Source organism: Muntiacus reevesi, chromosome 6 (genome assembly GCF_963930625.1).
Source record: "Muntiacus reevesi chromosome 6, mMunRee1.1, whole genome shotgun sequence".
Classification (NCBI taxonomy): domain Eukaryota; kingdom Metazoa; phylum Chordata; class Mammalia; order Artiodactyla; family Cervidae; genus Muntiacus; species Muntiacus reevesi.
The window spans coordinates 87,817,288-87,844,972 of NC_089254.1; the positions used below are offsets into that span (position 1 = coordinate 87,817,288).

At 49.4% G+C, this 27,685-nt stretch overlaps 1 protein-coding gene across 1 annotated transcript; it reads left to right on the plus strand.

Moving 5' to 3' along the window:
* Positions 1 to 138: 138 nt before the first annotated feature.
* Positions 139 to 27,648, plus strand: CCDC136 (coiled-coil domain containing 136). The gene is made up of 18 exons (XM_065939026.1): positions 139 to 196; positions 1,007 to 1,114; positions 2,665 to 2,922; positions 3,005 to 3,079; positions 8,507 to 8,830; positions 11,125 to 11,236; positions 11,826 to 11,994; positions 12,244 to 12,384; positions 12,722 to 12,877; positions 13,159 to 13,329; positions 13,805 to 13,990; positions 15,514 to 15,708; positions 16,153 to 16,380; positions 17,817 to 18,320; positions 18,696 to 18,923; positions 20,018 to 20,299; positions 21,013 to 21,318; positions 27,347 to 27,648. The coding sequence occupies exons 1-18, from the start codon at positions 139 to 141 to the stop codon at positions 27,455 to 27,457; spliced, it is 3,612 nt and encodes a 1,203-aa protein (XP_065795098.1). The 3' UTR covers positions 27,458 to 27,648.
* The last annotated feature ends 37 nt before the right edge of the window (positions 27,649 to 27,685 follow it).

Sequence of the window (27,685 nt, forward strand, 5' to 3'; positions counted from 1 at the left end):
GTGTCAGGTGGCCCGGCCAGGCCCCGCCCCCTCAGCCGGCCCGCCCTCCCTCTCCTGCGCTCCCGGCTCCGGTACCCGGCCTCGCAGCGGCGGCGGCGGCGTCTGCTCCGGGCGGCAGCGGCGGCGGCGAGAGCGGCCATGGAGGCGGGCGCCGGGGCTGGTGCGGGCGCCTCGGGCTGGAGCTGCCCGGGCCCAGGTCAGAGCGCCCCTCCCTCACCTCTCCACTGCCGCTCTTTCCTCTTCTCCATCTCTCCTCCCTCCAGACCCCCACGGCCTCTCCCCCCGCCTCCGCTACTCCCCACCTTGACGTCCGAAGTCTTCCTCCTCCCTCCATCCCGCCCCCGACCCGGGCCCGGTCTCCATATTTTCCGGCTGGGTCTTCCCCACACCGGCCGCATCCTCCTTGACAGTCCCTGCCCTGAGCCCTCTCAGTCTCGACTCTCCAGCCTCAGACTGCTTACAGCCCTAGGAGCTCTATAGATGCTGCACCCACTCGCACCTCTAAAGCTTCTGAGCGCGGGGCGCGGGTGGGGTGGACGAAGTCTAGGGAGAGATGGAGCGGAGGGGAGGGGAGGGGAGGGGCTCCGGTCCACACGACCCCCGCCAGCCATCGCCGTTCCCCCTCCCCACCTTCCCTTTAGGCGCACCACCTCACCGTTTCAGCCTCTTTACTGGCTCCCACCCTCTGCCATCCTTGCCCATCTTCCCCCACCCCCCGTCCCCTCTGGGCTAGAGAGACACACACCCTTTCTGCCTGTGCAAGGGAGAGGAGCCTGGAACAGAGGTTGCAGCGGAGGATGGGCAGGGCAGGGCGGTGTCCCCAGAGGCCCAGCTTGAGGGGCAGCTTGGGGAGCGGAATCGCAGCGCCTGGCAGAGTGAGCCAAGTACTTCCACCGGGATGAAAACCCCCAGGGCTCCGAAGGGCTAGAAGGTGTGTCCCTTCCCCTCCCTGCCTCACCCCAGCCGCCCCGGCACCCCACAATCCCTCCTCTCTCCTTGCTCACAGGACCCACCGTGACCACTTTAGGCTCCTACGAGGTGTCTGAGGGTTGCGAGAGGAAGAAGGGCCAACGCTGGGGGTCGTTGGAACGGCGGGGGATGCAAGCTATGGAGGGTGAGTTTTCCCATAAAGCTTTCTCTCCTTCCCCCTCACCCAATTTTCCTTCCTCCCTCTGACCCCCCAGAACTCTGAGCCAGGACACACACCTTCCCCCTAGTTCAGCTCAGCAGCCCCTAGCCCTCTTCAGGGCTCAGGCTTTGAGGGAAGTTCAAGGTACATCCTTTTGGGGTTTTAATCATGAGCTAACCAGGTTGTGTGTCCTGAGGGAGCTGCCAGACAGAAAGAGGCCTCTTTGGACAGAGCTTTGAAGCTGACTTTCAGCAGGGGGTTTGTTCTCTCTGCCTCCCGACCCAGATCTCAAGCTGTCTCTTATTTTGAAAAACAGGGAAGTGAACATGTGAACTATCTTTCTGGTGCCACCACCACTGACTCCAAATGGAAGCCTGGTGGCTTTGGTTCTCTAGGCTACCTTACTGCCTGAAAGAGGGAGCCTGGGAAGGGGGCTGCTGAAAAGGCCAACCTCCCAACACCCATGTTCCTACCACACCCATGCGACTTGGCAGTTGCTGCCAACACCAGGAGGATGCTAGAAGGATGCTGGTCCTGTTGCCAGGACTTCCTGTGAAGGGTCCCCAGGTCCCTGTGCACATCCAGTGTGGACAATCTTGCCCCCCTCCCCGACCCCGGGGAGACAGATGATGCAAGGAGTCCCAGATGAATCTTAGGCTGTGGTTACTGGACAAAACCAGGCCAGAGATTCAGAATTTTAAAACAAAACAGTTGCCATCCAGATAAGGTTTTGCTATTTAGAGGAACTGCATTGCAGTAAAGGAGGGGGTGCTTGCCAACCAGAGACTGGGGACCAGCACACCCCAGTTTCTTAACTCATTAAAATGGCAGGGTTTCTTTTACACACAAGTACAACCTATGACTTCCCCCTAAAAACTGCCTTGTGGTCAGCAGAGGAGGAAGGGAGACCCCTGAACACTCAGCAAGGAAAAGAAAAGTGGACTTGGTAGAAAATTTCAAAAAGGCTATTCGATGGAATATATTTGGAATAGCCCCAGTGTTTGTCCAGTAAAACCTTTAGATCATTTCATTCAATTGTTCTCTTTCTCTGCCTACTGACAGGCAATACTTTCTTATCATGGAAAGGCTAGTTTCTCACAAGCCACCTGGATCATTTGTAAACTTTGTGCAAACCCCCAAACTGTAATTCTTGCCTTGTTTGGCTTAAAGACACACCCAGTGTCTGAATCCTTTCTTGACTACTTGTGCCCAGAGACAAGGATGGAAGAAGCAGGTATCCTTGTGCAAGCCGGTCCCTGGCTGTTCAGTCCACCTGAAAGCAGTCCTTGGAGGCCCCAGAGGCAATGTTGGTCCAGAAAGGGCCTGGGAGGGGAATGGATACCTCCAAACGTCACTCTCACACCTCAGGGCTCCTCAGGCATGCAGGTGCTGCCCAGGGGCTCCTTGGGGGACACCAGGTGGCACTATCATACCATCTCTGCCCTCTAAGGACAGTGAGGCAGAGGGCCCTCTAAGGGCTGTGGAAGAAAGTTGGCTCTTACTCGCTGGCGGGATGTTGGGGGGGTCTCTCCTAGGGGAAGTGTTACTCCCAGCTCTCTATGAGGAGGAAGAGGAGGAGGAGGAAGAGGAGGAAGAAGAGATGGAAGAAGAGGATGATCCAGGGCAGAAAGGTGGCAACGCGGGCTCCCTGTCAGTCGGCAAGCACCGAGGCCTGAGCCTCACGGAGACGGAGCTGGAGGAGCTGAGGGCTCAGGTGCTGCGGCTGGTGGCAGAACTGGAGGAGACCCGGGAGCTGGCCGGGCAGCATGAGGATGACTCGCTGGAGCTGCAGGGTGAGTGCCTGCCATGGGGCGGGAGGTCTTGGGCCCAAAGGCACTGGGTCCCCAGCCTGACACCAGCTCCCCGTCCCTGCAGGGCTCCTGGAGGACGAGCGGCTGGCCAGTGCTCAGCAAGCAGAGGTGTTCACTAAGCAGATCCAGCAGCTCCAAGGTAAATCCTTGCACTCGGACTGGCGGCCATCCGAGTACTGTGTCTCGAGGGTTTAGCAGGGGCACAGCAGACCGATGGAGCCGAGCTTGGTACTTTGTTCTCAGTTTCTTCTATTGATCTTACCTGTTTCTCCTCATCTCTCCATTACCCTCTTAATTTCCTTTTTTTTTTTTTTTCTGCACCTCTAACTGACTCTTCTGTCCCCCTCCTCCTTCCCTTTTTTTGCCCTCCCATTTCATCCCCTTTCCTTGAGGCTAACTCCCTCTTCTCCCCTCAGTCTCTCCCCTTCACACCTACATCCCTTTTTCTTTGTTCTCCTGGTCAGTGCCAGGGGTAGGTAGTCACAGTTGAATTGCAAACCATATTACTTTTCCCCCCATCCCTCCAAGAGCATCATGGGAAGAATGGTGAGCCAATGAGAAGTGACAGGAGGGGACTCAGTGCACCTTTTAAGGGAAGCAGATGAGAACGCTTCTCTTGCTACCTAGGACTGAGCTAGTAGCCCCCAAAGCCCTTTTTTTTCCCCTAACGCCCACGTCTCTGGGAAGCAGCAAAGCAGGCATCCTACAGTCCACTGTGCCACGAAATAAAGAGGCAGGTTTTGATACATCTGTGGGCTTTGGGAAGGTTTTGGGGAGTTGCCCTAGAAAACTGCAGGGACTCTCCAGGGAGAACTGAGATCAAGCCAAAAGAGAAGTATAAATGGAAAAATAAGGAAGGCTGGCAAGCAGGCCTGGAGAGGAGCAAGCCAAGGTGGGAGAGGAGGAGGGAAAGAAGACGTAAGCAAAGGAGAAAATAAAACAGAAAAAGTAGACAATAAAGGCGCTGAGGTGGGTGGGGAGGTAAAAGTGTAAGTCACTCAGTTGTGTCCAATTCTTTGCGACCCCATGGACTATAGCCCACCAGGTTCCTCTGTTGATGGGATTTTCCAGGCAAGAATTCTGGAGTGGACTGCCATTCGGGGAGGGAGAAAAACTGCAGGAGCCATGTTGCTCTGGGGAAAGAGTGTGAACATTGTTCTCAGGTCACCTAGATTCTTGAGCTCAGCTCTGGCACATAACAAGCTTTGTGATCTTGAGCAAGTCATTTTTATCTTTATGAGACTCAGTTCCTTAGCTGTAAAATAGGGCTGATTTATATGCTTTATCAACCATTTATTGAGTACCTGCATACTTGGAGGACCAGCTATAGACAACATAGATCAGATCCCTGTCCTAATGAAGAGTACATTCTGATGGGAGAGGCAGAAAACAGACAAACACCATCAGTTCAGGAAGAAAATAAATGCTAGGAAAAAATATAACAACATGATATGGACGGGGGTAAGATGGAAGTGTATTTTTGATAGAGTAATTAGAAATGTCTGAGAAAGGGACATTTGAGCTAAGACCTGAATCATGAAGAAGATGTGAGGGATGTGCACACTGGGTAGGTGAACTAGCAACTGCAGAAGCTCAGAGGCAAGAATAAGCTTCATGTGCTTGAGGGACAGAATGAAGGCCATCGTGGTTGGAGCAAAGTGCATGTGGAGGATTTTGCTAAGAGAGAGTTCTGGGAAGTGGGAGAGTTCAGATTACAGAGGACCTTATAAGCCAGCTGAGAGGTTTGACTTGTATTCTAAGTATAGTGGAAAACATGGGAGGGTATTAGCCAGGGCTGGAGGGATATGATCCACTTTACACTCTTAAAAGAATACTTTGGCTACTCTGTGGAAATTGAATGACAACAGAAGAGTCAAAAGAGTTGAGTCTGGTCACCAAATAATTGCAATAGTCCAGCAAAGAAATGGTGGTTGCTTGGATTAGAGCAGTAGAAATGGAGATGATTGAGAATACAATTTGAAATTTAGAGCTCTCAGGACTTGCTGAATTGGATTGGGGGATAAGAGAGGCATGAAAGATGACTTTGCCTTGAGAAACTGAATGGATGGGAACAACTTGACAAGAAACAAATTTTAGGGCTAGGAGAACCCTTTAAGACTGTTTTCTACATGTTGAGTTTGAAATGGCTATTGACATCTAAGTAAATATATTAAAGGAAGCTGCTGGATATATGAATCTAGAACCAGGGGAGAAACCAGGACTGGAGATATAAATTTAGGAGTCATTAGCATATAGATGACATTTGAATCCATGGGAGATCACTGTGAAATCACATGGAGAGATACAGGAAAAGGAGAGAAAAGGGTCTGGTCCCAGGGATGCTCTGGAAGTTAAAAGTCTCACAGGCAAGGAGAAATGAACAGAGACTGAAGTAGGAGGAACCACTGAAGCATTTGGTGACCTGGAAGCCAAGAACAAAAAGTGCTTCAAAGAGACAGTGATCAGCGCTGTCAAGAGTTGCTAAGTAAGATGGCCGTTGGATTGGGCAAGATGGAGGGCTCTGAGACGTTTCAGTGAATATAGAAGCCTGACTGTACTCAACTTGAAGAGGAAAGGGGAGGTGAAATGGAAAAGGTGAGTACGCATAATTCCAGTAGTCATGTCTTGGAGAGAAGCAGAGAAACAACGGAAAGGAAGCCAAGGGACAGCTCCTGGTGTTTCGTTTTTGGGAGATGGGTCACACTGGATCATGTTGGTATGATGAAAGAAAGGATTCGCTAGAGCATTAGACCTCACCTGAGTGCAGGGTTGGGCTAGGGGTGGGGCGGCGGGATGGGGAGGAGGGCTGCAGGTCTGGGTGGTGGTGGTTTAGTCGCTAAGTCGTATCCTACCTTTGCGACCCCATGGGCTGTAGCCTGCCAGGCGCCTCTGTCCATGGGATTCTTCAGGCAAGAATTCTGCAGTGGGTTGCCATTTCCTTCGCCAGGGGATCGAACCCTGGTCTCCTACCTTTCAGGCAGATTCTTTACCCACTGAGCTATGAGGGAAGGTATGGGGAAGGCGCCCAGACCCCACCCCGCGGGGGAGGAATCTTTGCGCACGCGCGTTGCCCGTTTCCGCCAAGAGGGGGCGCGCGCGGCCTCAGAGGTAGCTGGTGTTGGGAGGCCGTTCCGGCCGCCACAGCCCCTCGGGGGCTGGGACCCGCGGCGGCGGGAGTCCCCCCCCAGAGAGACCGCTTGGTGGGGGGCGGGCCGGTGAGATGGAGGCCATAACCAGTGAGTGAGAACTGATTTTTCTGTGCCCCTCGCCCGGCTCCAGGGCCTTCGGCGTCGCCCCGAAGGTCCCAGTCTGACTGTCAACCGGCGCCGGCTCTTCAGAACCCCGGTCCGGCCTTTCAACTCCTAGCGAGGCCACCCCAGTGAGGGGCCGCCCAGCCCAGCCTCCCGCTGAGGTCCTCCCTGGTGCCCGCAAGCTCCACCCCTCTGCCCCTGTGTGTTTCTAATTAAGAGCTTTTCAAGGTTTAGAGGGACCCTCCGCCATTCTTCAGTGGATCTGAGAATGTCCTTTTTTTTTTTTTTTTTTTTTTTTTTTTAAAGATATAGAGGAGAACCTCAGGGATACTTTAACCTGAACATCAGGGGCAGAGTGGGGAAGTGGAAGTTTCCGACAGAAAATCCACCCGGGCTTTATCCTAATGGCCTGTGACTTGTGTGTCTCCCCCACTAGGCTATATGCTCCAAGAGGCAGACCGTTAAGTAGTAAAAAGAGCAAGGACTATATTTCCTTCAAATAGGAAGGAAGTCAGAGAATCTAAGCAGAGATGTTTGGGCTTGGCACAGAGGTGATCAACTAATACTTGTTTATTAGTCTAAGTAGAGGAGACTGCTAGGATGCTTGTAGAGAAGGGATGACTGGCAAAAGGTGTGCCTGGAACCGCACCTGTGAGCTTGGCAGTGTAGGGCTGGAGACCTTAGCCCCTGCCTCCGGACTCCCCATCGGCTCAGCATTTATGTCTGTAGTATGTCCAAGTTTTTCTTCTCAAACCTCCGTTTTCTGTTCTAGTGGTTTTTTTTTTTTTTTAATACCCAAACATACAATTCTGCACCCGTGGTCCTCAGTAAAAGTTTGTGAACTATTTGTATCCCCTGCTTCATTTATGCATGTATACAGCAAGTATTTATTGAGTGCATTATGCTAGGCTCTCTGGCAGATCCTGGAGCTGTAATGGTGAGCAAAACAGACATGATTCCTGTCTTCATGAAGCTTACAAGTGAAGGGGAGGCCAGCGTTTTAATAACACACACACTGAAAAGTACAAGGGGTTATGAGAGCATTTAATGAAGGACTTTGCTTAATTTTTTGAGAAGGTGGGGGGAGAGGCTAGGGAAAGTTGAAATCTGAAGGGAGTTGGGGGCAAGGGTTAGGGAGAGGGTGCCTTGCAAAGAGTTTGTGGGAAGGTCCTGACCCTCCTAACTCAATCCTAATTTCCTAATCCTGACCCCCAAATTTTGGATTCTGTATTGGTGGCAATATCTTTTACTCTTGCCCCACTTTTAGTTTCTCCTGGGTACCTCTGTTCAGAAACCCTGAGATGCTCCACAGATACTGAGAACTCTGACATGTTTATTTTGTACATTAAAATGTATTACAAAATATAGGCTTGTTGTGAAAAGTTACAAAGCAGTGATATATATGATGTGGAAAGTAAAAGTCTCTCTCATATGCTAAATCATTCCTTAGTAGCAACTGTGTTTTATGGTTGAGGACTTATATCTTTCCAGACCTTTTTCTATGTCTTTGTATATTTGTGTTATATATTATACATATAAATATTTTTGCAAAAATGAGATAATACCATCTATTTTACAGCTCAGTTTTCTTTGTAGTTAGTATATTATGGAAACCCTTTCATGTTTTCTCTATAGATCTACCACTTTCTTTTAAATGGCAGCCAATATTCTATTTCATCTTCTTCAGTTTAAACAATCCCTTATTGAATGGCATCTAGTTTATTTCCCCATGTTTGATTACCTTGCAATGAGCTTACATTTGAATTTCAACTGTGAGCTCTAAATATACATTCTTTTGGGACCAGTACTTACACAAGCAGTTCATGGAAAATCTGAGGCTCTGTAATTTCTAAGCTCCCAGACTGAATAGATGAGAATAGTCTATAAGTATTGTTTTAGTAAGAGACTTTTTGGGAAGACTCAGGGCATAAGTAAAATGCTGAAAATTAGGTCTGGTCTTTAACTGTCAGGTGATTTCTTAGAAGTGCCTAATACTTTTTGTTTGGGGTAGCCTAATTTGTTTTTTTTGTTTGTTTGTCTTTTGGGTTTTTTTTTTTTTTTTTTTTGGCCTAATTTGTTTTTGATGCCAAGCCTCAAGATCTGCTTTCCTACTGCACCTTACTACCTAGATTCACTCTGTTCTCTTAGGTATTCCCTTTATTCCATATCAGGTGAAGCTATACTTCTCTAATGGGGTAGAGACGAGGTTGTCAGGAGTTTCCAGATAAGAAATAAGCCTTCCTTTTAACTTTGTGCCTCTAGAATATGGTTGGTTATCCTCTTGATCATCTCAATATTATCTTTGGGCTTTGCAGGTGAGCTGCGGTCCCTGCGGGAGGAGATTTCCCTGTTAGAGCGTGAAAAAGAATGTGAACTTAAGGAAATAGAACAGGAGTTGCATTTAGCCCGGGCTGAGATCCAGACTCTGCGGCAAGCAGCGGAGGACTCCGCGACCGAACACGACAGTGACATAGCCTCCCTGCAGGAGGACATCTGCCGGATGCAGAATGAACTCGAGGACATGGACCGAATCCGAGGAGAATATGAGATGGAGATCACCTCCCTCCGTGCAGAAATAGATATGAAGAACTCTGACCCTTCCAATAGTTTCAGTCTCTCAGATTTCTCTGAGATGCAAGGTATGAGAAAGTAAGCCCTTCTCCTGGTCTGTGAGTCAAATCAAGCAGAGGGAGCTAGGATTCAAGAAGTTGGGCTTAGATCATGAATTGGGAGCCTGTAGAGGAAACTTCTAGATGGGATTCAAGACTATAAGAGAGAAAAGCTTGAGGTCATGTAACCAGTCTATGGTGGTGTAAAAGATAGTACCATGGAGATGTCCCCTGAGAATTGTTCCTCACAGAGCCATCATATTTTTGTTGATTTGCCTGTGCTAAAGCCCTTCCTACTTCCCGTAGTGGCTCAGATGGTAAAGAATGTGAGTGGAGGGCATGGCAACCCACTCCAGTATTCTTGCTGGAGAAGCCCCTTGGACAGAGGAGCCTGGCGGAGTGCAGTCCACAGGGTCACAAGAGTCGGACACGACTGAGCAGCTAAGCACAGCATAGCACACAGCCCTCCCCAAGTAGAAGTTTTAGGGGGCGACAAACCAGAGCGCAAGGCAGCTGGAGAGGAACAGAGGTTATTTCCAGTAATACATGGGGTACACAAAAGCTCAGAGTCTGCTCAGAGTCTCCCAGCGAGTTGCTAGGCTTCATGACATCAGAGACTTTGCCTTTATTCTGGGGCTAGATTTACGATCTGAGTATAATGGGAGGCCCTGTACTAGGCCAGGTCAAGCAGAGGCAGTCAACAAGGAATCAAAAGAACTGCAAGTTTCCCCAGCTGGAACAGGCCTCTCAGAAGCGCCTTTGGACTGACATACTCTGAGAAGGAGGCTAACACAGTGGGGAAGGCTTGGGCTGTTCAGAATCTCAGCTCTGCTAATTAGCAGGATAGACTTAGCCTGGTTATTATCTCACGGTTTCCATAGCTGTGAAAATTGATTAATAAAACTTTATAGTTGGATGGGATTCTGGAACAGGAAAAGGACCTTAGGGAAAACGTAGAAAAATCTGAATAAAGTATAGAGTTTAGTTAACAGTAATGTACCAGTGTTCATTCCTTACTCATGACAGATGTACCCATGGAAAGATGTTAACAAGAGGACAAGCTAAGTGAGAATACTCCCAGGGAATTCTGCACTATCTTTGCAACTTTTCTGTAAATCAAAAACTATTCTAATACTAAAAGTTTATTTAATGAAAAAAAAAAGGTAAAAAATAAAATAAAATGAATAAAGATAAGCAACAACAACAACAACAACAAAAAAGTTTATTTAAAAAGGAAGAAAGAAAGAAAACCTTATATGGCTGTTTTGGGGATTAAATGAAATGCCTAGTATGCCGAAAGCACTCACACACAACTAACTCCAAGGCTGGAATCATCCGATCTAATGCTTAGCACATGGTTAGTTTTTATTAAAGATTAGTTTCCTTCCTTCTACGGTAATCTGGAATATGCCAAAGACTTTTGATTGGACTAAAGAAGGAACACTAGAAGTGAATGTCAGGGTGTTGACTCTTACAGCAGGAAAGATAGGCCTTGGGCTCTAGTTGGAGCAAGATAGTGCTCTTTAAACATCAGCAGAATTAGTATTCTGAAAGAATTAATTCTTAATCATGAAAAAACAAAGCAGATATGTATGTTTCTATTTTCACATCATGAAAAAGTGTTGGTGTCTGGAACTCAGGATCTGTGCTGGGGCATTTTAACCAGATCTCTGCTGATGCTTGCGGATGTATGATTTGTGGCTTCGACTGTGGTGGGCTTTTTTGTCGGCAGGTGAAAAAGATCATTAGAAAAAATTCTTGACCACAGGCAGGCTGATGGATTGGGTGTAATGATAAAGGAAGTAAAAGGACAACAAGAAGTGCAAAGATGCCTGAGTTGTCTTGAAAGCTGAGGACTGGCAGTTCACACTCTTAGCTTTTTGTACTAAAAGTGTAAGGACACTAATCATAAACAGTTGAATGGGAACTTTAAACACAATAAACCAAAATTCCTCACAGTTAATTAATTAAACCCTCAAAAGCTCCTAAAATCTGAAGACGCTGTCTTGGTTTTGTTTTTTACCCCTGCCACCTCCGCGCCCCCCCCTCTCCCCCAGCCCTCTTGGTTGAGGTTTTGAAGATGGACACCCAGGGCCAGTCTTCTGGGAAGTTGAAAAGAAGGGCAGCACACTGAAAGAGGACAAAGACCCATTGCAACATGAAACTTTCAGCCCGTCATCTAAACCTCTGCATGGGGTATCTCATCTGTCTCTAGAAAAAGAAACTCTTCAGCTTTCTGCAGCCAGATTTCTAGGCTGGAAAACTGGGGGCTGGTCATCTGTGCTTCCTCCCTGGGTTCTCACCTCTCCACCTGTCCTCTGCAGAAGAGTTGCAGCAATTGCGGGAACGATACCACTTCCTGAACGAGGAGTACCGGGCCCTGCAGGAGAGCAACAGCAGCCTCACAGGGCAGCTTGCGGATCTGGAGAGTGAGAGGTACAGCCCACAGGCCCACAGGGTTCTTTAGGACAGGGCTGTTCCCTGAGTAGAACCGGCGAAGGCCGATGTCAGGCTCCCCAGCCTCCCTCCACTGTGGGAGAGCTTGTCCTTCCCATGGTATTTGAAAGGTTCGGATACTGCTGAGAAGCAGGTATGGGAATCCAACCAGATGTCTCAGGACTAGAGCTGGGCGAGTTCTGAAATTTCATTTTCTTCCACTCTATGCAGTTAGGTCTGATTGACTCTGCTCTGGAGTAGAGGAGAAGCAATTCCTTTGTTGTCCTCCCAGACTTGATCCAGTCTAAGGATGCATTGCCTCCAAATTGGAGCTGGCTTGACTCCAGTCCCAGCCTGGAGCCTGACTGGACTAGGACCCTTAGGGTCTCCCAGAGCCAGACATGCCTTTGCAGCTTGAGGACTGGGGACTTTTTCTGTCATCCTCTAAGTGTGTTTGAGAGGTAAATCACAACAGAAGCCTCCTTAACTGTCTTTTGCCTTAAATGAAGGCATTGGGACCAGGCATACTTGGCAGGTCGTGCTGGGCAGAGCTCTCTCCTGAATGTGGCTCTGGGTTTCCGAATTACAGAACACGAAGAGCAACAGAAAGATGGCTGGAGTCCGAAACGCTACGGACCATGAAGTCAGCAGAGTCTCAGACCTCAGAAGAGGATTTCCTGGAGCCCGATCCTGGAATGCATTTGTTGCGACAGCAGCTGCTGGGAGCCAAGGAACAGATGCATGACATGCAGAGCAAGGTAGGGGAAGGCCAGCCCCTTCACTGCCTCACTCTTACCTTCTCCTGGCCTGTGGCAGCAGCATCTCCTCAGACACAAGGCCTACAAGGGGGACAGGTGCTACGGCAAGAGATCAGACTCTGGGGTCTCCCTTGCGTGCCTTTCATGGAATATTCCAGTAAAAGGACTGCCGTACTCTGCCCAGGTTCATTCCCGGAGTGCATACGGTCCCTGTAGTAATTCAGGCTTCCTGTTCCATTTCCCACACAGTGTAAGAAATTGACTTGTGAGTTGCAAGAGCTGCATCACCATCGCCGGACCAGCGAGGAGGAGCAGAGGCGGCTGCAGAGGGAGCTCAAGTGTGCACAGAATGAGGTGCTTCGGTTTCAGACGTCCCACAGCGTCACCCAGGTAAACATGCATGGGGCTGGGCACCAGGGGAGGGCAGAAGGGCCTGACTGGAGTTGCCGCTTCCAGGGAGGATGAAGGCAGAGGCAGCCTGTGCTCTACTGACTCTTGGCCTCCAGCCAGGGGTATAGTCAACTGGAGAGCAAGTGGAGAAGTCACACAGCATTGCATTCTAGAATGGTAGTCATGATGGAGCATCTGCTGCAGAGAAGAAACTAAACCATAATGCCCAGGGGGAGCTCCTCAAGATGTCCACTCAGCAAAAAGAACTGCTCTGGTGTGGAGAGGGGTCTGCTGATTTCTGAGAGTAACCACTCTTCCCACATCCTCCCCATCACAGAACGAGGAGCTGAAGACCAGACTCTGTGCCCTGCAGCAGAAGTACGATGCTAGCCAGGATGAGCAGAGTGAGCTCTTGAAGGTGCAGCTACAACTTCAGTCTGAGCTCCGGCAGCTCAAAATCATGAAAAGCACAGTAGAAAGCCAGAGTGAGAAGGTAACAGTGACCCAAGTTGAGGGGCTGCTTAGGTGCCAAGAGGTTTGGGCAGGGTGGGGAGGAGAGTAGAACATTGAAATAGCTCCAGCTGCCACCTGTATGGCACCACAGGTCCAGGACTCCAGCTGCCCTCGAGTCCCCCATTGGACCAGAGGGCAGCCTGTAAGCACAGGGCAGGGACCAGTGGATTCTCAGACTGTCTGTGTCTGAGGGCGACTCCAGCAGAAGAGTGAGTGGGTGGAGGACTGCAGAGGCACTGCCCCAGGCCCCCTCCACCGCAGGAGCTACAGTGCCAGCTACAGAAGCTGCAGCTGCAGTGCCAGAGCATCTCTTGTGAGAAGGACAAGCTGCTAGACGTGCAGCAGCACCTGCGGGACACTCTGCGCTGCCACGAGGCCGAGGTGCAACACCTCAGGGGTGTTGTGGCCACCTACCAGGAGAGCAGCGAGAAGGTAAAACCGGCTTTAGGCGAGGGAGAAGGTAGCCTGGCAGACCCTCCCGTCAGAGGCTGGGTCCACAGGAGAGAGGGATGGTAGTTCTATGGAGAAGCTGTTGGTGAGGAGACTTTATACCTTACTATTAGAACCATAATGATATCCTGTCATTCATGAATAACATATATGTAGGTCCATATACACAACTATGACTGTGCTCAGTGGAAAGGTGACCTCAGAGGGTCACAACATGCTCGACTTCCTGTGATTTTGAGTCCGAAAGGGTTGTAGAAAGGAGGCCCTTTACCTTCTCTGCCTCCCCAGAGAGGAAGCCCCCAGTGTCTGTGGAGAGCCTGTTAGGGGTTGGTCCATCTCAGGGAATCCCCCCTAGACCTGGAAAGGACAGGGTAGGACCCCTTAGCCCCTGCCTGAGAGGAGAGAGTGCGGCCATGGGGCTCTGGGGATAATGGCGGGGTCTGCCTCCCCACCCCAGAGTGCAGAGGTCCACGCCCAGCTGCAGGAGACGAAGCGGCTGTACCAGTGCAGCCAGGAAACTGTGGACCGGCAGAAGCACATGTATGACCAGCTGGAGCAGGACTTCCTGCTCTGCCAGCAGGAGCTGCAGCAGCTCAGGAGCACCCAGTCCATCCTAGAGGACAAGGGGAAGTGTGCTAATAAGGTAATTGTAACTAAGACAGGTGAGGTCTCCCGAGCCTTGGAGAGAGGAGGGCGAGGGGCAAGAGATGAAGTCGTGCAGCTGAGAGGCTTGATGGACTTCCTGTCCAGTCACAGCTGAGTGTGGAAAGGCAGGGAACAGAGGCAGAATCCATGCTGTTAACATTAAAGCTTTGACTTAACCTTCACTTTGAGCCTGAGCTACAGCTTAGTAGAATCAATACATCTGGGTCCAGTCTGAACACCTGAAGATTTTACACATGATTCCATGAGTGTAGACTTTATGCTTTTTATTTGACCTATAGTGATATCCTGTCATTTGTGGAGGAGAACATACATGTAGGCCCATATACACAACTATGACTATTAGAACTAGAAAAAGAAGGTCCAATTTTCTGAGGCAGATTGTAGGTGCTCTTGTCCGAAGGCATGGTTGGTGCCCTGAATGCTGACTGGTTATTAGAAGAACCTAGGCTTTTCCCAGATTTATTCCATGACTTCAGAGTAGTTAAATTCTCAACTCAAATCTTACCTTTTTTAAATTGAGCAGAATACTACTCTTACCTCACTTTGTTTTAGTGAAAAATCCTGGTGATCAATAAGGCCTTCCTTCCTCACTTTCCCTTTTCTCCGTAGTGTGTAAAATGCAAGTCATTATTAGTTAGCCTTACTGAGTACTTTCAGCTCCTGATCACTGATAGGAAATGGAAAAATGTCGAGATATGATGCAAAATACTGCTAGAATACTCTGTCACTCCTGCCAAAGCAGGCTATGTACCCAGGGGAAGGCCTTCCCAAGACACAGAGCCGCAGATGTTTTTTGGGCTGCCCTAGTAGTCCACCTGCCTTTCTACACCCAGGCTCACTTTCCCTCTTCCCGCCACACCAACTCCATTGAGAGGTCCAGGTCCATATCCTGCTCATCACTTCCTCTACCAGGGGAGGGGACCATGGGAAGGGAGAAGGATGTTGGCACACAAAGCCAGTCTTTTCTTTAGTCCTAAAAGGGCATTGAGACTAGTCTGATATTAGAAGATTGGGTTTTTGGAGTCACAGGATACTTTAGTCTTCTCAAACCCAGCTCAACAATAGTTCATACTTCTCTAAAGATTCTTAAAGCTGATGATGGAAACAAAAATGGGGGGAAATTAGGGTGAAAGTACATCCTTATTGGTAAGGAACATAATCAGTTATAGAAACAACTGGAGAACTAGAATTCCTAGCACGGTGGGAAAATGGTCTTCACCAGAGGAAAGAAGCAGGGAGGAGGTAAAAAGGGAGGGGCATTGCCAACACTCCCTTGAAAACCACCCTCAGAGAGGACTGGTAGGCAAAATTTCCAGCACAGCCAAACCAGTCCTGAGCCGCCTGCTGGGGTTCCCGTTCAGCATCTAGGCCTCTAGGGGGCACAGTGGGACTTGGGGTGATTAGTCTACGGTGACCACAGGGCGGGAGACCCTGGTGAATCACAGGACAGAACACAGGCGTGGTCTGCTGACCGCCCTGTGTGCCCTGCCCCGTCCACAGTGTGATGCGCTGCTCTTCAGACTGACAGAATTGCAGGAGAGTTACAAGGCCAGCCAAAAGGAGATGGCGCAGCTGCAGATGGAGCAGTGCGAGCTCCTGGAGGAGCAGAGGAGGATGCAGGAGGAGCAGGGCCAGCTACAAGAAGAGCTGCACAGGCTCACGTTCCCACTCCCCAAGTCTGGTCTCTTCCATAAGGTAATGGCGGCCAGGGCAGCCGTCAGCTGCGAGGCCCTTCCCGGATGTGAGCAACCTAAGGAGAAGTGAAAGGGTGCAAACGGAACTTTGTCTTAACTCTTCACTTTCTCGCCAGTCTCCTTACACAAAACTGCTCAATATAGCTGATTAGGGCTTTAAATCTTGAAATACATCCTCAACTCTGGAATCTGTCCAGCATTTTAGATATTTAGTCCATCTGGAGAAAATGTCCTTGAAATCACTTTGTAAACAACAAAAGACATCCACCCACAGGAGGTCTTTACTCCTCCACTTGCAGGTCTGTGTAGAAAGACTCCCCTCCTATCCCAGCGGGGCTGAGCAAAGCTAACTCTTTTGAGGGAAGGGTCCCCAGCGGGAAGGAGGCAGAGGTCTTTCTGTGTAACCATCACAGTGCCGCCCACTTCCTTCCACTCCACCTCACAGAGTCAGGAGCTCCTCACAAAGTTACAGGACCTGTGTGAAGTGCAGATGCTCTACCAAGGCATGCAGGAGGAGCAGAAGAAACTGATACAGAACCAAGAGAACATAGTAAAAGAACAGTTAGAACTGCAAGGAGCGCTGCATCGTTTCAAGGAGTCCAGCTTCCGGGAAGTGTTGGAGAATCCCGAGGATCCCAAATGGCCTAAGTCCTCAAAGTGTGGTCACAACAAGGTAACCATAGCAAGAAGCAGGGAGACAGTTCTGGGGGCAGCAGCATGCTAGGGAAAGGGGCTCCATAGCAGGGTCTGAGTTCTGAAGGCCTGTTGGCCAGGAGAAGAGAGGAAGCTAAAGCCCACTCATGAACTCCTTAGTCACAGCTTTAGGTCTGACCTCGAGCTGCTCCGGATGGATGCCCAGCTGAAACACTGTGATGACGAGAAAGTCTGTGATCTCCTGATACTTTGAACTCAATCTCTTTAATACCTCATTTTCCAGATGTAGTTGGAAGTAGATCAACCTAGTGTTTGTTTGGGTTCTTTAGGACTGACTCTAAACATGTTGTCTTTTCCTTGTGAGCTGATTGATGATTGAGAAGTTTGCTTTCCAGTGATCCAAATCTGTAACCTTTTGGTGTTCTACATGAGGCATATCTGGGGCCATTTGTTTCCAAGAGAGGAATTCCCAGCATATGGGGTTCTTGGTACTGACCTCACTGTCTTCATTGGATTGAAACTTTGCAGTAGTAACAGCCAGGTCAGAGGCGTTAGACTAGAGAATCCATGTTTCTCAAGCACCAGTGAATGGTCAGGCCTCTGAGGTCATACTGGTGGAATTTTCTAAACAAGTGTGTTCAGGATTGGGAGATGCATTTAGTCTGAGGCCTCAGTGTAGGCAAGGAAGAGCAGGAAGACAGTTTCCATTTAAGTGAGATCGATTTGTCCAGATATTAGCCTAGACAGGCAGATAGATGCAGGGAGCAGCAGAAGTCCAAACCATGCGATTTGGTTGATCGGGTTCCAGGGGCATCCAATTTCAGCCTGGATAACATAGACCAGGAACCAGACCAGGAAATAGAAGATATTTCCTTAACTGATCAGCTCTCATCCTGGGCATCAGCTGCCAAGGAGCCAGGCCCAGAGGGCCCAGGAAGCATGCCCAGAAACCAGATTTGGAACTGAGGCAGGAGGTGCAGGGACTCGTAGTGAGACCCTGATTGGAAGTCTGCATCTTCCAAGGAAGGAGTTTTTCGTACACTCATGTTCATGGCCAGGGCTGATTTTAGAATTGGGAGTAGAGGAGGGGACTGAACCCCAGAGGTCAGGATAATGGGTCCACCTGACGAAGAAGAGAGAAGGGAGGCTGAGTGACCTTGAGACCCACTCAGTGCTGCTCCAGGGAGAGAGGATTACCAGAGCATAGAAGCCAGGGGAAATGAGAGCCCAGACATTGCGGAGTGTCTCCCCTAGGAGATTTTCTCCAGCGAGTGAGAAATTGAAACATGCCAGGTACCTGCAGGCTAAGTGGAAGTCCTGGGCTGCGGTGAGGTGGGAGGGCCAGGTGTGCCATTCCCTGACCTGGGATCTCAGACATCCTCACCAGGAGGGGTTCCGCTGGAAGGACCACAGCGTCTGAAGTAACGCTGGTGTCTCCCCACCCACTCCCGCCAGTCCAAGATGATCATCGCCCAGATGCAGGCCCTGCAGGAGCTGTACGAGGCCAGTAAGACCGAGCAGGAGCTGCTGCAGCAGGAGCAGGAGCGGCTTCTGGAGGAGCGGAAGAGGCTGCAGGCTGACCTGCAGCTCTGTCTAGAAGAAATGCAGCTGCTCCAAGACCAGTCCCCTTCAATCAAGATGAGCCTGGACTCCTACAGGAAGAGTTATGCCAGCACGACCACCAGCAACGAGAACTGCCATAAGAGCTGCGACATCAATGACGATGAGGGCTACCAGAAGAGCTACAGCAGCAGCCAGGCCAGCGAAGAGAGCCTCCTCAAGAGCTACCAGAGCAACACCAGTGCCAGCGAGTCTTATCAGCGGAGTTACCTCAGCAGCAGCAGCATCTCCGACACCTTTAAGAGGAGCTACGGCAGCAGCAGCAGCTCCAACACCTGTCACAAGAGTTACGTCAGCAGCAGCATGGACGACGAGCTGGCTGAGCCTGCAGTTGTGGAGGTAAAGGCAGTCAGGTGTCCGGTCAGAGGGGACGATGGTTCTTGTCTCGCTAGGAGAGGCCATGGGGAAGGGCCCGAGAGGTGAAGTGGGCAGCGGGCTCAGAGCTGAGCTGGGTGACCGTCAGGAAATGAATGAGGTGCTCTCCCCACCTCCTGTGGAGATACAGTTCCGTCTGGACTGAAGTCTAAGATTCTGGACTTTTCATCAACACAGTCATGTGCTCTTCATGGGAAGAAATCCAGTGTTCTCCCCCTGGGCAGCTTCAGATCCTCTCGGCCAGTGTTTTGTACCCATGAGAAAAAAGGGCCCGGCAAAGAGAGCGGGTGGAGGGCAGGGGCTCCTCAGGGTGCCCTCCTCACTCCTCGCCCTCCACAGCACCTTGAGGACGTGGTTGCCAAGGTGCTGATCAAGCTGCAGAGTGTGCAGGCCATGTACCAGCTCAGCCAGGAAGAGCACGAGTTGCTGCAGCAGCGGATGAAGAAGCTGCTGGATGAGCAGAAGGAGCTCAAGGAGGAGCTGGACGCCTGCGAGAAGGAATTCAAGGAGTGTGTGGAAGGCCTCGAGAAGCCCGTCGCCTCCCCAAGCGACAAGGACAAGACTGAGGTAACCACTTTCAGCAAGGCAGGGCTTCTTGTAGGTGTCCCCAGAGCCCAAGGAGGCTGGAGTCCTTTCAGAGAGGCTGAGGGTGAGACGGGAGCTCACTGCTAGCTCTGTACAGGTGCCATCCTCCTGGTGGAGGGACGGAGCAGGGGCTGAACCCCAGGCAGCAGGGCAGTCTGCTGGGCCTCTGACGGGCATTTCTCAGGCGCCCACTGTGCTGGAATTTACTGATCATCAAGACCCCTTGAAATGATTTTTTTTTTTCCCCTCTGCCATTTTGTTCTCTCTTTTGTCCTAGAGCACTTATGTAGAGTTGCATTTTTTTTTCCCTGCCAATTTTCTTTAGCTAGTTTGTGTGTATTTCACCTTGTCTCTTTAACTAGATTGTAAGCCCCTCAAGGACAGGGCCGGGTCTTCTTCTGGATTTCTTATAATACCAAGCAGAGTGCTCTGCATCCCTAGGAATGGGATAGAGGGCATTGACTCTGACTAGGAGTAGTCCACTGTCCAGTGGGGGTCACTGTATGCATGGGAGAAGCTCAGAGAGCAGGAAACACATGGGCCTCAGTTGCTTGGTGTTGGTACCTACCTCAGAGGCCACATTGTGCTGCCAGAAGCCAGGAAGGACAAAAGCCAGTGAGTAGTGAGCAGGGTTGGCAGTTGCCTTTGTTTCCAGGGCGAGGTGCAGGAGCCCAGTCCGGTCTCAGAAGCATGCAACACAGTTCCTATGGTAATGATTGACCTGTTAGAGAAATAGCCTGAGCAAAGTAGGAGTTCCTATCAAAAACCACTAGGTAATCAAGCCCCATGGTTCAGTTAACCCAGCAGTCATTCTCCCGCCAGTTCATAGTAAAAGCATAATTTAAGTCATCCTTTTTTTTTTTTATCACATTAGATATAAGTCAGGTGCCTCAAGTTAGGGAGAACCTCTTTGTAAAACTGCTTTTGAGGCTCATTTTCCACGGTTTTCATGTTTTCTGTATTATCTGCCTCCCCACGGGCTTTAGCAGGGAGATTCTAAGGCCATGACCCCCAGGCAGGGGCCAGACTGATCACGTAGGCCCAGCCGCGGGTAATGGGCTCTCCACTACCAACAGATCAAAGAACTGCAGGCCAAGCTGCGGGAGCTGCAGCTGCAGTACCAGGCCAGCATGGATGAGCAGGGGCGGCTCCTGGCCGTGCAGGAGCAGCTGGAGGGGCAGCTACAGTGCTGCCAGGAAGAGCTCCGCCAGCTCAAAGAGAAGAAGTCCTCTGTTACCAAGGAAACCAGGAGCAAGAACGGCAACAAGAACAAGAACAAGAATGCCAATGGGGTGAAAAATAAAAAGGTGGCCAAGCAAAACCTAGAGAGTACTGAGAGCGGCCTTGAGACCACGAAGGTGAGTAATAGCCTTAGTAGTCAGACGACTAGGAAGTTACCAGAGATCCTGGGAAGAAAATTCATCTTTACCACCATTGTGACCAGATGAGGTCACTGTGGAGAAGCTTCTGCGGTCTCTTAACTCGTCTAGAGTAGATTCATCTTAGTAGTGCTTTGGTCCTCCCTTTTCTTGTGAGGTCAAGGGGAGGGTAGAGTACGGACCACTCAGATCTGGAGCTCTAGCCCCCAGGCTGGATGACTGTTTCAGGTAGTCCAGTGCAATTTGCAGAGGGGTGGGAGGTTGTTTTTCTGGGTCACATGCCCAAGAGAAGCACCAAATATATGAAAAGAAAGGAATTTATTCAAAGCCCTGTGTACACATAGGCAGAAGAGGATTGGGTAAAATAGGAGCCACCATGCAAGGGTAGGAAACAGCAGTTGAGGTGTAGGATCTTTAGCTCTGGGAACTGTTGGAAATGGCTAATGGCTGGATAGGTGTAGTACCAGGTAGGGGTGTGGTCCCAGGTAGGCTTGTAGCCCTAGGTAGGTGTAGTACAGGCACAGAGAAGTTGGGTGTGGCTACCCTCACCTGGTGCACAGGGGCATCAGTTGGGTCCTGGGACACAGTACTGTGTATGCACCATGACACACCAGGAAGCACGTGTTCCTGAGGTAGTTGAGCATCATCGTGAAGGTGATAGCAGCATCCCCGATCCTGCCCCCTGCCCACAGAGTCTGGAGGTGGTACTGTACTATAAAGCCAGCCACACATCCTTGGATGGTCTAACAAAGGAGAAGAAAGAGGAAACAGAAGAGGAAAAGAAGAAGGAAGCCAAGGAGGAAACAAAGGAGGAGTCCCAGGATGGAATGGTTTCTGAGCCATCAGGTCCTAAAGAGGTTAAGTTCAAAGACGATGAGGAGGAGAAAGACGAAGAGTTCCCCAGCCAGGAGGCTAAGGACGAAGACGACCAGGAGGAGGAGGATGATGAAGAAGCTTCAGAGGAAAGCAACCCCCTCACACTTTCTGAGAGCAAAAAGGTAACCATAGCTGAAGGCTAGATTGTGTGGGAAATGGGCTCTTGGTTGCAAGTGCCCAGTGTTTGAGGGTGGTCCAGCCCCTGGATGGACTTCGGCAGGAACAGAGGCCAACAAGCTCTGAGGCACCACACTGGGGTCGTGGGAATGGAGGTGGGGACCACCTTCTCTGGGAACCGCAGTGTGCTGGTTGGAGTCCCACCTCCTTTCATCTGTGAGGTAGCCCTTGTTACTTCAGGAGGGTTCTTCACCCTCTCGTAGCACTGCGCTGAGGACACTGATGGGCATTTCTGTCAGCCGGGGCAAGTCATCCAGCCCTGCTTTCCCGGGGTGCACCCCTAGGGCTGACTTCTGTTGCCGTGAGGGGTGTGGAGAGGCTGGTGTGCCTCCTGGGTTCTGTATAGTATTACAGGCATGAGGAAGGGGGCGGAACCCATCAGAAGTGCTGGGACATTCCATCTGTACAGCAGGGCCGTTGGCCAATCTTGGGAGGCCAACCAGAGCCCTAACCCTCTAGTTACTAGATCTTGGGAGGTTGGAGAGGAGTGTCCTGGGTAACGTACCAACAGTACAAAAGAATTTCTATATTTTAACAACTGGTACACCTATACAGGAACATACTAACTGACTCTCTGCCCTGGTTGAAGATAAGTGGAGGCTCTGATTTTGAAGGGTTTGATTAGTATCTGAAGAAGTCCTCAGTTTATAGTACTGATTCTTTTTGTCCCTTTGAACACAGGGTAAGAAAGTAAGTCTCTTGTGGGATGTCCCAGTCAACTCTTAAGGTTTTCTGGAATTTTCTATCAGTTCAGTCTGTGACACTGGCTAAGGACCCAGTTACAATTCTCTGTCAATCTTGTGGCAGAGGACCTTGACTTAGGATGTGGGAAGTAGGAGTAAGCTCAGCCCCTCCTGCAGGGTTCCATTTCTTTGAAGTCTTTATATCCCACCACATGCCTGTTCAGAACCTCCTCACAGATCTCCTTGCCTCATGTGCCATCTTTCTAGACAGCAGCCTGGATTTTTATACTTCAAAATTTAGTACATTTCTTGTGTCTGCTTATGGAGATGTCCCCTTGCCTCTGTGGGTCCTACCTCTTTTACAAGAAGCTCTACTGGCATATGTGTTACTGCCTGCAAATCCAGTTTCTCTCTGGAAGATGGTTGCAGTCACGACTAGCCCTTCTTCATTGTCAGCTTGTTTTAGTGCATTTTGTCTCATAATGACAGCATCAGACTCCTAGAGGATGGTAGGGACCAGAGCCCAGAACACAGACTTGGTGGAAAGCAGCCAGAACACGTGGCTAACAAAGGGCCAGGTGGCCTGGCAGAAGACTGCCCTTCCTAGAGTGACCCAGGCGGAGCAGACATCCTGCACATCTGGAGTGCCCAGCTTTACTCCCTGGAGCTTCACTTCCCCAGAGGTACTGATCCACAAGAAACGTCTCGGTGCAGATAACCCTGGCTTGACAAGATACATGTGAGATGTGACAAGCCAGAAACCTGGTCCCGAATTGGATCTAAGCTACTGCTTTTAACCCATTCAGTTTTGCGTCTTCTGCAGGCTACCCACGGGAAGAACCAGGCCTGAGTTGTGGAAAAGAAACACCACTGCTCTCGCTGACCTGTTGTTTAACCTTTTGATCTCTTTCTCTCTTCCCTTTGTTTTATCATCTTCATTATCTGTTGGATTCATGTATGTTTGTCTTTTTATACCATCTCTCGTCTCCTGGTCTCTCCTCATGCCTCTTCCTCATTTGACATGTTGCAGTCATCCCCTGCCCCCGATCCCCCCATCTTCTCCCTGCCTCTCGTAGGCCTGGTGGTCATATCGGCTTTGCTCTGGTGCTGGTGGGCCGAGACGTCGTCCTAACACAGGTACTGGTATTGCGTCCTCTCCTTCCTAGGGATAGAGGGGGTTGCAGGTTGCCCTGGCCTCTCCTCTTCACCCTTTCTCTCAGCGGCTTGCTGTTTGCTTTTGTCATTTTACAACAGGTGACAGTAACGACTGAGTGTTAGTCCTGGCTTCCCGTTGGGCTACTGCAGAGCCCATAACATCTCGGAGCATGGCTTCCTAATGTGTGGGGAGTTGGAATGCTCACCATTGACACAGTTTGAGTTTCTGTCCTCTGGCTTGGAAAAATCTGGATGATTGCAGCCCTGTGGCTACTTTCAGAGCCCCTTCAACTACTTTCGATGAGAGATGTCTGACTGCAGGGCTCACCTGGCTGCTCTTTGTCTTTGTTTAGCCCTAGAGCTAAGTTCTCACTATAACTATTAATTACCGCCTCCCCCCTTGAGTGAGAGAGGAGGTCTGCAGAGCTGTAAGCCCCAGGGTCATTTGTATGAGGGCAGTCTAAGTTGTCTGTCAGCCTTGGCATCAAACTCCACCATATTATATACTTCCTACTGAGATGTTCTCTGGTTTGGGAATCTGGTCTCCAAAAAAAATCAGAAAAAGAAAGCCACATCTCTTTTGGGGGGTCAGATTCTGTTGTAATTGGCTTCCCAAGCGAGGCTTTCTGAAGAGGATGTGGTATTGCTGAAAAGTTTCCATTCACCAGAGATGCCTTGTTCTCAGGGAACCAAACTGATATATTCTGGGTACTGATCCACGTAATCTGATCTGTTAACAGGACACCAAATTCAGGCAGTAGAATGTAGAACGGCCCAAAGTAGAACCCTTCCAGAACCCGTAAACTATTCTCCCTTGGCCCGTTTTGGCTGCTTTCTCATGCTCCGCCTGCCACCTCCGTTGCTCACCCTCTCCTAACATCCCTGTAAACGGAGTGCAGTTGACTCAGAGCACACGCAGGTTCAGAGTGACTGCTGGACCGTTTGTTGTAGCATTTATCTCTGTTTCCTTTTCTCTCCTTCCTGTTTTCCTCCTCACCTTTTATTTTCTCTTCAACCCGTCTCCTCCCTTCTGTTAGACAATTCCAGTTACTCCTCTCGGACGGTCTTTAACTCCTTTGGTGTGAGGACTCTCTCCCTCTACACTCCTGGATTTCTGAGTCCCTCCCTGTGGGCTGGGACTCACTCAAAGCACTCAGTCATAACCTTTCACCAACTCACACCCAGCCAGGCCTGGTCCAGGGGAGCCGAAGGAACTCCTAGGTAAGGGTCCTCTGGGAGGAACCTGTTAGCCCAGAGCCTGGCTGCACCCTAGTATGCTGCCCCCCATCCAGGAACTGAGGCTTCAGAGTCGAGTAACAAGTGTGGCAGGGACGTTGGGTGAGTCTGTCTCTTACGGCTTAGTCCCAGTGGGCAAAATGGATAATCTGAACATTAGTCTCTTCAAATGTAAGCAAAAGATGATAAGTCCTGTGGCTTCCTCATATGAGGAACAGATGAGTTCATGTATATGAAAATATTTTATAAATGATAGAACACCACAAAAATAATAATGAGCACATACTCTTCTTACATAATGCATACTATATGCCAAGCACTATTCTAATCACCTTATAAGTATCAACTCATTTAATTCTCGGAACAACCCAACAAGGTAGCTATCGTCATTGTATACATGGTAAAACTAAGGCCTAGAGAGGATATGTAATACAGCCAGTAAATTGTGAATCAGATTCTAAGGTCTTAGTATTAGCATCAGATAAAATTCTAATCTCTTGGACTTCACTGTGGTCTCGTAGTTAAGATTCTGTGCTTCTACTGTAGGTAGGGTGTGGGTTTAGCCCCTGGTTGAGGAACTAAGACCCCACATGCCATGCTGTGTGACCAAAAAAAGAAAAGAAAAAGAATTTTCATCCTGTTTCACTCTATCTCTCCTCATTTTGAGCAGTTTTCCTTGGTTACTTCCAAGTAATTAGGAAGACACCATTCAGCAGCCTCTTAGTGCAGCCTCAGATCTCATTGGCTCTCTTGCTAACTAATACCACATTGCTAATTTATTTCATGTATTGTTTATAAAACCCCTTTTCACATTGCATATGCTGAGCATTCTTTCCCTGTCCTCTGCCTGCAGTTGATTTTTTGGATCCAAGGCAGAATTTTCCATTCAGCTCTGTGAGGTCTAGTCCATTGTCCGCTGTTCTCACCTATAGATTGTTTTTGTTTGTTTTTTTCTCTTGGCCCTGTGGTTTCAAAATATTCACGTTCACTCCCTCATGCTCAGGGGTGACCAGCCACCATCTTGTCTTCACCTGAGTTACAGGTGAGAGCAAGTCTCTGGAGGCCCTCTGCAGGCTCAGACTCACTGGTCACACACGAGTGCTCATGCTGACAGCAGCCTGCTCTTGAATTCTGATATTCTTTCCAAGGACAGCATGGAAGATCTTGTCAAACACCTTGATTAAGTCCCCCAAACACGATTTCCTTGATCAGTCAATTCAGTAATGCAGTCTGAAAGGAAAGCCTGACATGACTCACTCCTTAGGGACATCCACACCCACTGTCGCCTCAGCCAGTCTAAAGTCTTGGCTCTGCCTGGTGTAAAAGGCCACGAGTTCGTATCTATGGGTTCAGCACTTTCCTCCTTTAAGAACATCAGGCTAATATTTTTCTTTTTTTAATTTATTTATTTGCTGCATCGGGTCTTAGTTGTGTCTCAACAGGCTCAGTTGCTCTGTGGCATGTGAGATCTTAGTTCCCCGACCAGGTACTGAACCCATGTCCCCTGCACTGCAGGGCAGATTCTTAACCACTGCACCACCAGGGAAGTCCCAGACTGATATTTTTTGCAGTGCATGTTAGGTTGTAAGCATCTTAGTAAATGTTTTTCTAGCTCCCTTTTTAGTTATCTTCTCACATGAATTACTCTGTATTTGCACCTCCAATATGGTTTTGCTTTTCTTTATTTCATGTGTTCTATTCTTCTCAGAACCTGTTTCTACAAATTTAGGAGATTTTCTTTGATCTTTATACTTGGCTTAAAAATCCTCTTTTTAGAATACAGAGGTATGGCCAAAAGGCCAAAAGATAATATTCAGTAATTACTTTTAAATTAACCCAAGGAAGGCAAGAAAGGAGAAACAACAGAACAGAAAACAATAGGACAAACAGAAAATAAATGTGAAGATGGTACACCTAAAAGGTGTAACAATAATGCCACAATAAAATAAGGCAGTACTTACCAGAAAAAAAATCTTTTTAGACCCATTTTTCTCTGAGCAAATGCATCCTTAGCATAGTGAGTTATTCTTTGTCCTTACCTAAAGCCATTCTTCTCTTACTTTATGCCTTATGCCTTTATACTTATGACTCAAAATCCAAATTGTCATCTAAGTTTAAAAAAAAAAGAATATAAAATAAGAACAATTTCCCAAGTATATGTATTTTCTTGTCCAAGATGTCACGTTTCCTGAATGATGCTTTTCCTTCAGTCCCAAGAATCAGCAGGATTTGCTGTGGTCTGCAGAGTCTGGAAGCCTCAGCAACTCCAGCACATGCTCAGGAAGCCAGTCACCAAGCCTGGTGACTGGAGGTGTTGTAATGACCCTGGTGTTTGTATCCCAGGACCAGTGACCAGCTTCCTTGAATTCATCCTTCAAGGACATCTGTCCTTCACAGTCTGGGCTGCGTAAGAACCTCACATTGGCCTGTACTTCATGGTGCACTTTCTTCACTTCTCCTCCCCCAAGTCTTATCATCCTCCCTCTTGACTCTGAGTTCACTTTTCCTCCATCAAGCTAATGATGCTGCTGCTTCTCCCAAGGAGCCAAATTTACCCTCTTTTTTCCTGCCATGGCATCTAATCCTTTATGGCAACCATTTGGATGCTCTAAAATCTGCTCCTGAGCTTGCCTCCTACACACAGGGGCTGGTTTTCTTTCCACCCCATGGGACGTGAGTGGAGGCAGCTCACTCAGGGGATCCACATAGTGTTGTTCCAGATCCCTAGTGGTGCCGAGGCTAAGCCCTCACTGTCTGCAGCGGTCACCCAGGAGGTAAGAGAGACTGGACCATGATGATGTTGCTGAGGTATCTCTCAGCAGCAGTAAGCAGGGCATTCTCTGGCTTAGGGAAGGATTCAGAAGACTGGGCACTCACCATCTGTCTTTGGTCCCCACAGAACATGTTTGGGATGTGGAAGCCTGTGGTGTTCTTGGCTCTTGCAGCTGTGGCTCTGTATGTGTTACCCAACATGCGACCGCAAGAGACAGAGTTCTGCCTCATGGAGTGATGGCAGGCCTGGGCCAGCCGAGGGGGCAGACTACCAGTGGCCACTACCCTCATCTTTGGGCAGGACATACTGTGCCAGCAACCCCACCCCACCCATATGTTCCCCGTGTCCCCATCTCCTTAGCCTCCACCATTCAGGCTTGCAGGGAACTGCTGGCTCCCATCTCCTGCCCTGTCTAAGAACCTGGGTTCCTTGTAATTAAATGTCAACTGAATTACGAGACTTTGT